Source organism: Mixophyes fleayi, chromosome 1, assembly GCF_038048845.1.
Source record: "Mixophyes fleayi isolate aMixFle1 chromosome 1, aMixFle1.hap1, whole genome shotgun sequence".
NCBI lineage: Eukaryota > Metazoa > Chordata > Amphibia > Anura > Limnodynastidae > Mixophyes > Mixophyes fleayi.
In genome coordinates this window covers 427523668-427537077 of record NC_134402.1, presented here as the reverse complement: position 1 = coordinate 427537077, position 13410 = coordinate 427523668, and the positions used below count along the sequence as shown (strand labels likewise).

Here is a 13410-nt window from a genome sequence, read left to right as displayed (position 1 = left end):
CCCAAACTTGTGGGTGCAAAGTCATGGCCAATTTCTGTTTTTGTTTATTTCGGTCATTTCCTCAATTAAATCAATATGACTGTAGAACTCACGTCATCCCTGTGTACTTATCTAAGAAAACCCTTGGGTAAGTTATGATTCATGTGTCATGTTGGTCCGCTTTAATATTTTCATTGCATTGCTCTTCAGTGTGAATTTGCAGTGTGTCTGAAAAAGGTCTGCAACTCCTCACAAAAGAAAGGAACACATTCAAGTTTGCTTGGTCACCTTCAATGTTAGTTATTGTTTAATGCCAGGGTCACACATCAACCATATTAGTGCTACCGCACAAGTTGCGTAGCATGTGCCTAGACAGTTCTGCTCATGAAATGCCTTTAACTATCCATTATCCGTGTTCTCCAAAACTTTACCCCATATATAAGACTAATGAATTATATAATGGTAATATTATGTTTGTATCATAGTATCCCCCTTTTTATGCATCCCAGAATTTTATTTGCTCTTGCAGCCGCTACCTATTAGTGTGTGCTGCTTCTCAGTTTTAAGTCAAACTAATTTTAGTTAGTCTTTTTCCATCTCATTTTTAAATACCTGAAGTTTAATTTGCTATTTCACAGCCAAGCTTGCCATTTTGTCTAAATCTCTCTTTACCAAGTCAATATCCTGCTAATCTGTCTACAAGGTCATTGATGAAAGTCTTAAAAAGGACATGGACCAAAACTGATTCCTATGGTACACCCATTTTGAGTATGTTCTGTTTATAACTACCGTTTGTCTTCTATCATTCAGCCAGTTCTCTGCCCTTGTATATCCTTTTTGAGCTAGACCTAGTACTCTCATCTGTTATGCAGAACAGTACGAAATGCTTTTGGAAAATCCAAATACATGCCATCAATTGCACTTCCAAGGTCTAATATGAAACTTACATCCTTGTGTTAGGCATGACCACCCCTTCATGAGACCACACTGCCACTGTGTTATTACATTCCAGAATCATATCCCTCAGGATTTCTTTAAATAATTTTTCAACAACAGAATCAGGTTCACATGTCTATAATTTCTTGGTTCAAAATTTTGTTCCTCTTTCAAAGATTGGTATTGTATGATTGCATTCAAAACTAGCACAAAGAAAGACTGTCAAACAGACAAAAATATATCATAGAAATAGTATATTTCCTGTATAGGTGTAAGAATCCTAATTTCAAAATCCTAGCTATGAATTAGAACTTCCAAACAATCTTTATTGATGAGACTGGTAAGATGTTTCTTCATCCACCAGGAAGATTCCAGAGAACCTCTTCAATTTGAAGTTCCTTTTTAAGTGTTTGGTTTCACAAGATATACTTAGGACACACTAATAACTTTAGACAGTAGATGGCAGTAGTATTCTATCTAATTATAAAATTTTACATGTATGTGCTATTAACACTACATCTAGCTTACATTACAACAAAGTACAATAAACTATAAAGCCTATTTCAGTCTATATCTTAGTGGCTTTATAAATCAATCTTTTGTGATCTATGCCTACAAAATGGTCTGGGAATATGAAAGCATTCATCATCATCATCATCATCATCATCACCATTTATTTATATAGCGCCACTAATTCCGCAGCGCTTATCTCATCTCTCTAATATCTGAGTGTTAGTATCTTACCGATACAAGGATCCATACATAAAGTTATAAATAGATGCATAGATGCAGTGTTTAATAAGAGTATTTATTTATTAACATTTATTTATAATAGCGCCTACATATTATGAAGCGCTTTACAGAGAATATTTAATTATTCATACCAGTCCATGCCCCAGTAGAGCTTACATTCAATATGACCTACCACACAACCCCCCTAAGGTTAATTTAGTCATAAGCCAATGAACCTGCCAGTAAGTCTTTGGACTGTGGGAGGAAACCATAGTACCCAGTGGAAACTCACACAAACATGGGGAGAACATACAAGCTCCACACAGATTGGAATCAAACCTATGACCCCAGTGCTGAGACAACAATGCTAACCACTATGCCACCGTGCTGCCCATTGCTTATAGAGTGTAATATATGTATACATGTAGATATTTGTCCTGTAGAGCTTTCATTATGAGTATATCTACACTTGTTAAATCCTGATAAATACATTGAAGTCTTGTATTATAAGCTTAATATCATTTTATTGGGTTGCATATATAAATTTAATCTCACCTTAATTGTAAATTACTTTCACTTTTTATTAATTAAATCGCTCCTGTGACAGTTACAACATTGGCTTTCTGTCAATCTTGTGACACTGATGGGCTGCTAAGGCTTGAACAGGTTGCAAACTAGCGCCACCTAGCATGTAACCATCACAGTACAACTCTGCATCCCTCACCCTATAAGTTTAAGGGCTCAAGTACAGAAGTGCTGCATGTCCCTCATCCTGTTTGTATGGTAACAGAGAGAACACCACAAAATGTGGGAACATGGGAAGAACCGTGTATAATAATAACTCTCATAACAGCCTGTAGTACAATAAAGCAGTATCTAGCGGTTTAAGATGTAAGAGAGCTGAATATGGATTTGACCTCTAGTGATATTGCTCTTATTAGCATTTACATTCCTGATAAGTAGGAGTATAGTGAGATTTAAAGCACACATTGCTCTCAGAAACTATACTAGATTGTACGCTCCTCTGAGCAGGGCCATCTCTCCTCCTGTTTCCACCACTTCTAACTCTGCTCTCCAGCTACTTAGCCCTCCTCCTGAAAGGTCCTCCACCCCACGTCCACTTTCGCTCCCTCCTCCCCCCTGGGGGTCTCCCTGTCTTCCGCGCCCCCCTTCTTGGGCCCCGTCGTTTTCGGATCCTCCCTCCCCCTTCCCCGCCCTCTCTAGCTGTGCATTGAGCGTACTGAGTTGCTGTGTTTACTGTACTGTGCTGTCTCCCATTGTATTGTGATTTTGTTTGTCTCTGTACGGCGCTGCGGATGCCTTGTAGCGCCTTATAAATAAATATTAATAATAATAATAATAATATACCACATTCCTAGGAATTAATTATCAAAGATCTCTATGCATGAAATATAACACTATTAGCTATATGCTTCTTCTCATAAGATTATCTTTTATAAAAATTAGGTCCATAATTCACAGCTATACGTGTCTTGTCACCCCACACATCACACTACACTGCAAACACTCACATTACCAGCTTGTGTGTCTTCAGCTCTCAGAGTGCTGCTGGTTATATAGATGGTGGTCATTGCCAAATGTGATATTTCTGCTTACCCAATTATTTAAGAAGAATACTGTAACATTCTCTTTTTCCTATGAAATTGGTGAGCCGGAAAGAGCAAGGTGCATGCCACGGGCTAGGTGACACATCATGCTAATAAAGGCTGCTCTATCTTTAGTTTAAGGCAGCTATCAAGGATCAATTTAACCTAAGCATTGTGAATTTACAGTATTGCTTAAAGAAGAAGAAAAAAATAGCCTGCTGTCTAAGAAGGACATAGAAGTATCGGAGCTAACAAAACAACTGCGAACTCAAGAAAAAGAAAAGCACTGCGAGATGATTAAACAGCAAATAGAGGTATTTATTAGGCGTTAAAATTAGTAGGAATTGCACACATTTCTAATAATATATTGACAGTAAACAAATCTAAATTGTTCTAGTAACATGTGACAAACGGCATATATGTAGTTCCCCTTTCAAGAGAAACTAAACATTCCTTATCTGTTAGTTTCTTGACTTATGCCATATTTCTGTGAAAGTCCATCCCACATCCCTGGATATTTTATTATTAGTATCACATCAAAATCCCTAAAATGCCTATATTTATTTAGCTTTGAATTGAATCTTTCCCAGAAATCTTAAAGAGCAAATCCACCCTTACATAATTTCAGATTTGCTTATTTTTGCTGCTCTTTGGTACAATAAAAGTAGAGTTCCCCTTTATTAAAATTGCAAGTATTTTAGCCCATATGGTATCAAGGGCAAACATATAAAAATCTGGATCAACTGTTAAGATCATCCAGTGTGGATAAGCCACACTCCCAGTACATTCTGGGCAAACTCTATACTTTATTCAGTCTGTGTAGTACAAGATGCCAACCCAAGTGCTTAAAGACATGTATGATTATGAAGCTTTTGGTGCATAACTGCCCCAAGTAATATAAAACCACACTGAAATGTCTAGTATTTATTGAACTCCCATTACACAGACCTAAAACCTTTTAAACGTGCCCTGAAAACATTTATTTTCAGGGGATCTCATGAAATTGACTAAGTATCCTGACACTGTATCCCTAAAACAGACGCACACAGGCCGATTCTGCTGCTTGGTTTGTTGAGTGTCCACGTATGTTAGTTCAACACCTTGGGTCAAGCAGCTGGATCACTTGCATCATGACTTTGGCTTTACAGTCCTCTATAGTTATCTTCAAACCACAAATAGCAATATGCTCAATAATAATCTTATTGATTTTGATTGGATTATTACTGGGCATAGCAGTTGACTTCGGGAAAACACTTGTGCGATGTTGGACAATTTTCTGATATCAGCTGCAGTATTGCAGCATGTATGGTCAGTATTAGTCTAGTAGGTAGTCCCTGCCATCCACAACTTACAGCTGGTCCAATGTTTCATTGTTACTGTATTGTTAATCATGTTCACATTTGTTTTTCTGATTGTACAGCGTTGCAGAATGTGTTGGTGCTATATATATATATAGAAAGCAGTGTTAGGGCTTTCTATATTCATCTATTTTCCAGGTCACTGTATGTTGCAGTAACATGTTTCTTTAAGACGAATGGGGCGAGGGACAATCAGTTGCATGGTATATTAATCAAGCCATTTACACTGAAACATACTTGCCTACTCTCCTGATATGTTCCGAATTTGGGGGAGCTTCCTGGACTCCCAGAAGTGTGGGCTTCCCTTCCAGGTCCCACCCACTTCATTATTGAACATAGGCAGAGGTGGGGCTTGATGGCGAGAATTGTGTCACCATATCCCCTTCCCCCAGCTGCACGATGCAACATATTGCAGTATAGCACAGCAGAGGTTGAGGCCCTCGTGGTGACGCAATCACATCACCACGCCCCCCCCCCCACACTAGATACCTTCCCCTCCCTACGCCTATGAAATCAGCTTCAGCTCTACATAGGGACTATTATATGTATATGCAAATGTTTATTTATGTGTTTCTTTTCTTCCTTTTCCAGTTTAATGCGAAGTTGGCGAAAATCCAAAGCAGAAATACAAAATCACACCCAGATGCGAACACTTTATCTCAGAATATCTACAGAATGGTATTACTCTCTTTATTTTTTCTTGTCTTCTAATGCAGACATAGATTGTATAGGCTAGATTCACAATAAAGAATAACATGAAAAAGGAAGCTGGCATTCTCTATCAGAGATGCTGGCTGGCATCCTCTATCAGAGATGCTGGCTGGCATCCTCTATCAGAGATGCTGGCTGGCATCCTCTATCAGAGATGCTGGCTGGCATCCTCTATCAGAGATGCTGGCTGGCATCCTCTATCAGAGATGCTGGCTGGCATCCTCTATCAGAGATGCTGGTTGGCGTCCTCTATCAGAGATGCTGGCTGGCGTTCTCTATCAGAGATGCTGGCTGGCATCCTCTATCAGAGATGCTGGCTGACATCCTCTATCAGAGATGCTGGCTGGCATCCTCTATCAAGATGCTGGCTGGCATCGTCTATCAGAGATGCTGGCTGGCATCCTCTATCAAGATGCTGGCTGGCATCCTTTATCAGAGATGCTGGCTGGCATCCTCTATCAGAGATGCTGGCTGGCATCGTCTATGAAGATGCTGGCTGGCATCCTTTATCAAGATGCTGGCTGGCATCCTTTATCAGAGATGCTGGTTGGCATCCTCTATCAGAGATGCTGGCTGGCATCCTTTATCAAGATGCTGGCTGGCATCCTTTATCAGAGATGCTGGTTGGCATCCTCTATCAGAGATGCTGGCTGGCATCCTCTATCAAGATGCTGGCTGGCATCCTCTATCAAGATGCTGGCTGGCATCCTCTATCAGAGATGCTGGCTGGCATCCTCTATCAGAGATGCTGGCTGGCATCCTCTATCAGAGATGCTGGCTGGCATCCTCTATCAGAGATGCTGGCTGGCATCCTCTATCAGAGATGCTGGCTGGCATCCTCTATCAAGATGCTGGCTGGCATCATCTATCAGAGATGCTGGCTGGCATCCTCTATCAGAGATGCTGGCTGGCATCCTCTATCAGAGATGCTGGCTGGCATCCTCTATCAGAGATGCTGGCTGGCATCCTCTATCAAGATGCTGGCTGACATCCTCTATCAGAGATGCTGGCTGGCATCCTCTATCAGAGATGCTGGCTGGCATCCTCTATCAGAGATGCTGGCTGGCATCCTCTATCAGAGATGCTGGCTGGCATCCTCTATCAGAGATGCTGGCTGGCATCCTCTATCAGAGATGCTGGTTGGCATCCTCTATCAGAGATGCTGGCTGGCATCCTCTATCAGAGATGCTGGCTGGCATCGTCTATGAAGATGCTGGCTGGCATCCTTTATCAAGATGCTGGCTGGCATCCTTTATCAGAGATGCTGGTTGGCATCCTCTATCAGAGATGCTGGCTGGCATCCTCTATCAAGATGCTGGCTGGCATCCTCTATCAAGATGCTGGCTGGCATCCTCTATCAGAGATGCTGGCTGGCATCCTCTATCAAGATGCTGGCTGGCATCATCTATCAGAGATGCTGGCTGGCATCCTCTATCAGAGATGCTGGCTGGCATCCTCTATCAGAGATGCTGGCTGGCATCCTCTATCAAGATGCTGGCTGGCATCCTCTATCAGAGATGCTGGCTGGCATCCTCTATCAGAGATGCTGGCTGGCATCCTCTATCAGAGAAAGGAATTTGCAGGGGGCAGGAGGGCAAATCTTTAGTTATGGGATAATGTACCCCCTAGTATAAATAATAGGTACATTAGACCACTGACATCTGCAGGGTGAGTTCTTTTATACCGAGTATTGAACCCCATGATTGCCTAAATTATCCTTACAGTATACAGTAGGGATTATGTTATCCTTTATAATACAAACTTCTACTTTAATTAAGTAATGTATATTCAAAGAATCATCCTTTGAGGCCCTCACTTGTACAGTTAATCAGTGTGTACTTTTTTTTATATAATTAGAAAAGTTACCCTCATGGGATGTTATTAATCTGTCCCTGATGTGTTACTTTTCAATTGTATAATTGTATTTACTCTCAAAAGAAGGATACAGTCCATTGCGTGTTTTAGTTTCCTTTGTTCTATCTGTGCACAGCTCGTGCTAGCTGCACAAACAAACTTTAATTAAAACAGTCTGCACCAACCACCAGCTCCCCTGCTCCTTCCTCTGTTGTGTCGAGAATCACTTCAAATATTTCTAACGGGAAATATGTGTCGCTTAGTTACTTCTGTGACATTTACATTATCAGATCCACCAACAAAGCAAATAACAATTTAGAATTTTGCAATCAAGGAACTAGTGTCCTACATTTTGCTGCTCCCTCCACCCCCCCCCCCCAAAAAAAAATTATTTTGGATTGCACCTTGACATACTGTTGAGTGCGGTCAGAATGGATGACCTTGAGAAAGAGCGAGAGTAAGTATTAACAGGAGGGAGAAACATCAGACAACGTGTGAAGGAGGAGGTGGAGAAGGGAGAGTAATGGTCTGATCCAGAGTGAAACCGTAACTTGAAGTTGAAGATACATCCAGGTCTTAATGAGTAGCAAATGAACCCACTTGACAACAGACACACCCCTCAGACACTTACGTCTAACTTGGGAACATGTACAAAAACCTTTTATGTTATATGTTACAAACGTAATTGCTATAAAGCATCGTTTCAATCTTGAATAACCCAGCTAATAGAGCAGAAACAACTTAACAGTGTGTGTACTAAAGTCTTAATATTACAGGGCCTGATTCATTAAGGTTCTTAAATGAAGAGGTATCTTATTTCAGTCTCCTGGACAAAACCATGTTACATTGCAAGGGGTGCAAACTAGTGTTCTGTTTTGCACATAAGTTAAATACTGACTGTGTTTTCATGTAGCACACAAATACTTGATAGCTTATTTGTACACTAAAATTTAAAGTTGATATTTGTGTGCTACATGAAAAAACAGTCAGTATTTAACTTATGTGCAAAACAGAACACTAGTTTGCACCCCTTGCAATGTAACATGGTTTTGTCCAGGAGACTGAAATAAGATACCTCTTCATTTAAGAACCTTAATGAATCAGGCCCCCAGAGAATAAATAAGCCTCGGTATATTCCATTTAATATATGGTACCACCTGCTTGGCAATATAAATGGCCATATATAATATCATCTACAAATAATTTACAAACCTCTAATCACAAGTGGTTTGCTAGTTCGGGTGTTGATCATCATCATCTCCTACTTACATCAGCCCTTGACCACTCGCAAATAAAACCTCTTTTTCAGTCTAATGTGCGACCACGTCTCAGTGTGAATCCATACGCCATTGCTTACGTTACAACACCCAATCCGGCTCCCGTCAAACCTCTTCAGTTGGAAGCAGTTGTAAGTTGGTGGTCTAAAGCTTGTGTAAGTTCACGGGTTGGGTACGGTATCCCGATGCTTGGGATACTGACACCCAGTATACTTACAAAACAAACACGGACACTTCAATAGCAACATAAATAAAATGTACACTTATCTTTACAGCGACAGTGGAGATTAGCGAAAGTACTGGTATACGACTGCTGGTAATTCAGAAGATGCTGGATACTGAGGCTTGATTTTGATGTGACGTAAGTTCCAGAGGTTTGGCGCACCCTAACCCCTAACCTTAACATACCTCTTTAAATAGATGTCGCTGTTTTCGGCGATGTAAAAATGAAGCATCGGCATCCAACATGTTCGGATTTAGCAGCGGTCACATACCAGTACTTTCGCTAATCTCCGCCGTCGCTGTAAAGATAGGTGTACATTTTAATTATGTCATTATTGAAGTATTTGTGATTTTTTTTGTAGGTATATTAGGTGTTGGTATCCCAAGCATCGGGATACCGCTACCACCGATGTTCACTTTCTGAGCATCCGCAGTGGGAAAATTATGCTACACAATAGGAGTACATCTGACTCTGAATCAGGCCCTAAGTGTTTAAAGTTGAGAGAAAAAGAAAGTAAAAAAACGAGAGAGAAAAAAACCCTGTAATTTTATTTTTAAATGCCCAGTTCTGCCATGGGTTATAAATAGAGAAGAGAATTTTCATTTTTCAGTGGAAAGAGCTTCTGTTGCTGTCCAAACAGTTGTTTTAACTGGTGGTTGAAGCCTTTGGGTTGCCAGTTGCCACTCCAAGTATTGAGCCTGATTTAGGGAAACAGGTTTGGCACAGTGCCCCTTGGTGGGGGTTTTGCCTCCTTTAATCTCACATGCAGTAGTTCCTGCATCTGGAAATACTGTTGTTTTGGAGGAAGCGCCACAAGATAAGGAACTGGCAAAGCAAGTTTTAGCCTTAAGGGTGAATTTACCTTGCCATTGTCCATTGTGCTTGATGCAAACTTGCCATATGGCCTATTAGACTCTGCAATACCCCTGTCTTACTAAAGGTGCTGCTTTTGTGGACTTTTGGGAATATTTGCACCTCACCTGCAGGAGTTCACAACCTTCCCGGATCATCGCCTGCACTTGCCCCACTGCTTAATATGCCCAAACCTTGCACATTGCTGGTCATTAATTGTTGTTGCCTTTATCCTGTGCTTTCGACTGGTCACTTCTAGTGTTTATTCTTGTGCATCCCTGACACTACCTGCTACCACCATTCCTGCATTCTCCTAGCATCAATTCTTTGAAATTGCCTGTGTTTTGTATCATCAGCATTGTAAGTGTCCTTTGTTCCTGCAATTATCTCATATCGGTCGGTCTCATGGACTCCCAGGAGAGCAGGTAAGTCTCCTGCATCCCACAACTGCCTTCCCAAAATGACGCAAGTCGCGTCATTTTGGCCCTGCCCCCTGCAACAAAACGGAATTTTCGTCACGGGGGACGGGGCCAAAATGACGAGATTGGCCGCTCAACGCTCCCCTTCCCCCCTCCAGTCACGCCCCTTTCCCGGACAGCTGTTGACGAAAGTAGGCAAGTATGAATTATCTGTTAAACAGAATTAATTCAGAGACTGTTTCTTTCTACAGAGCCACACTCAGATTGTGTTTCATTATTTTCTACTATACATGGACTGAGTTTTGCTTATTTCCTGCTATTCTTGCATTCTGTTTTGTTTTGACTCATTCCTTCTGCAACCTCAAAGCTCCACAATTTTTGCAACTAGTGTTTGTCATACAGTAAAACCATTTATACTCTTCACCAACTACTGATACCTTTTGCTATCATTGCTAACACCCAGTTACCATAAGACGATGTTGTAGATGTGCAACAAGAGGCCATTTTAGAAAGTGAGGCTTTATCTCACAGACATGACAGTGACACAATGAAGAAGCCAAAGGCATTAGATACTGACTGTTCTCATTGACCCTAGCACTGTCTCTGGTGTTAGAGCGGTGATTCAAGAACCAGCTCCCCTCCTCACCATGAACAGATGCATCCAATTCTTAAGCTGATATTGCTGATCCTGTCTCTGAGACAAAGCAAGAAGCATCGCGTATGCAGCAATTCAGGGCGCCACCTCCACATGGTTGGAGAGTGCGTAACTCTGTGATTCTCACTTGTCCTATCTGCATTGCCTCAGTGCACTGAAATAGAACAGGGAGCCACCTGGGAACTGCATCCTGACGTAATATTGAATCACAACAGGAGGGCTGGCATTGACACCTATTCTTCGTCAGAGCATGCTCTGGGTCCAAATAGCACAGTCAGCACCTTTCCTGACACACATTGGAGGGGACTGAGCTCTTTACTGTAATGTGCTATCGGCTATAGCTCGAGAAATCCTTTACATAATGAAGCAAACATGGAGAAGTGTTGATATAACATTTAAAGATTAATTAACTTGGGATTCTTTTATTAGATGTTAAATATAATATCTGAAGAAAGTAATACATTAGAAGATGCAAAGATGAAAAAACTTACATATTTGCTGCTAGTATGGTAGTTTCCATGTTGTCTTGTTACAATCAGGTATACAGGCTGAGCTTTTTAGGCTGGGTACACACAGAAAAATGTATCCCAATTCAAAATCGTTAACAATTTAACAGACTGAAAAAAATAAAAAGTCCTGATCGGCCTGCTGATTCATGTGTACACACTAAACACATTTTACACAATTTACCCTCTTCATCTGTCATAACCATCGGCTGAAAAGATTGTGACTCTGTTCCACTGTTGACCGAGATTTTTAGTTCGGATTCAAAATCAAATGAAATGATACGATGTGCTTTGGAACGATAATTGTTTATCACTGGAGCGCACAGACTAATGTGATATTGGGCCGAACGGTCGTTTATTGTGTGATTGGCCCAATAATCAGCTGAAAACCCTGTAGTGTGTACCCAGCCTTAGAATGGACGGTACAGCTGGATAAGATAGCCCAGTCCCCTCTACCAGCTGTGTGCCGAGTTCTTACTAATTATATACATATTTTCCAACTGCTCCTAATTTCTTGGAGCTGTGCCAGGTATGAATGATGTGTCCCTAAAAAAGTGTATCCTAGGAAATATCCCTATTTTTCAGTATTCACTAACCTCACAATAACATTCATATTTTTCTGCATGTTAGATGCCATTCTTACTATTTATACTTTTGAATATTTATTGAAAGCACTAGTTAAAATAGAAAAAGTACACTGATATTCCATTCAGTATACATGACATGATGGGGATTAAAAACATCTGTTGAAAGAGTATCCCATGTTACCTCAATGAAACCGACTGCTCGGCAGCACGGTGTCCCTGGAATATATTTAAAAATGCTGGCAGCTTTCCTCAAAGTGAAATATTCTCCTGTTTGTAGTAAATACATAAAATGTAAGATTTGGCATTGGAGACTTCCCTGCAATACAGCAAATGTAAAAATGCCATTAGTATTTATATCGGAAATATGGAGAATTATGTAGTGTAATTCTCATCAGTGTATCCCAACAGTTCACATTCCTAATGTGCAGGAGTCTAAAGCAGAGAGATACGTACGTACAATAGATCATTTGCTTTGGCCATATAATTATCAATAACTGGTATTTCATCCATTTGAATTATTGCATTGTATATATAATGCTATCCACTAGAGGGCAGATCTCTAGTGCAACAAATTTCTCATAGTGCCAGCTATTTTTGCAAAAATGCAAACACGTTTCTCCTCTATGGAAATATGCCCTCTGGTGGTGTCAAATATATGTATAACTTTTAAAATGTATTTCATAAACTATTTCCCAAAAGTCAATCTAAAATCGTTTGAAGGCAGGATAAATGCAGTAGTTGGGTAATAATTTGAGTTTGAATGATTACGTGAAGATAAGATTTCATTTACTTAATACATTGAGAATTATCTTTAATTTTACAAGTGTATCCTGGGTACATGATATACAGTTTTTCTGGTTATAGAAAAGGGCAAATTATGCATTACAAATATACACATGCTTATTATATAGCATTACAGGTGTTTAAAATATCTTCGGTTGAAGACAGTACCAGCCTCTGGTAAATTGTTCCAGACAAGTGGTGCCTGCTAGGTAAATATAGAGCAATTGCATTGCATTTTTTGTAAAATTCGGGAATCATTAGCATGCTTACGGAAGTGGATCAGAGGTGATAAGTGCTGTGTGTGCTGGATTGGTGAGAAAGTCTGGACAGATAAATGTCCAACTTGTCTAAAAAGTGTTTGAAGATTCTACAGGCAAAGTGATCACTTTGCGTAGACTTCATGGACATCCAAGGTCTGACATATTGCAATAGTGGATACTGTAGTTACATTGCAAAACAAAGTGGCAACTTGTATTAATGAGTGTATCTTGTTTGCCATGGTGAGCATGATGTACAGTACCAAAAAATACTTTAACCAGATGACATAATTGAGCTGAATAAACTTTGATTGTCCTGCCCACATTGATTGTTTAGTTTGAGCAATTGGCGTTCATGGCCACTCTCCTCTTCATATACTGGATTGAACGTAATTTCATGAATATATTCTGGAGATGGAGTATGGGTGCACTCTATCAGTACATCTGAATTAAGGGAACAGTTATGCATATGCAGTAAATGCATTAGTAATATCAGTGTTGACATCAATGACATCATTATTTACTATTTTAGTAGGTTATTGAAAGCTAGAGGGCTTCATTATAAATGAAGGATTTGCAGTTTTGATATAATTGGGCTGATTAGTATTGGGCTTTAGTATGTTTTGTTGCCTAGTGTATGTGTTCCTTATGTGTCTGTATATAATATGAGCATG

The 13410-nt window shown here is 40.1% G+C and overlaps 1 protein-coding gene across 1 annotated transcript in view; it reads left to right on the top strand.

Moving 5' to 3' along the window:
• Nucleotides 1-13410, top strand: part of CCDC152 (coiled-coil domain containing 152) — a 63997-nt gene that overhangs the window by 44723 nt on the left and 5864 nt on the right. Inside the window, exons 7-8 of the mRNA XM_075184086.1 lie at nt 3441-3568; nt 5204-5290. Coding sequence (XP_075040187.1) covers nt 3441-3568; nt 5204-5290 — 215 coding nt within the window. The remainder of the gene's footprint in view (nt 1-3440; nt 3569-5203; nt 5291-13410) is intronic.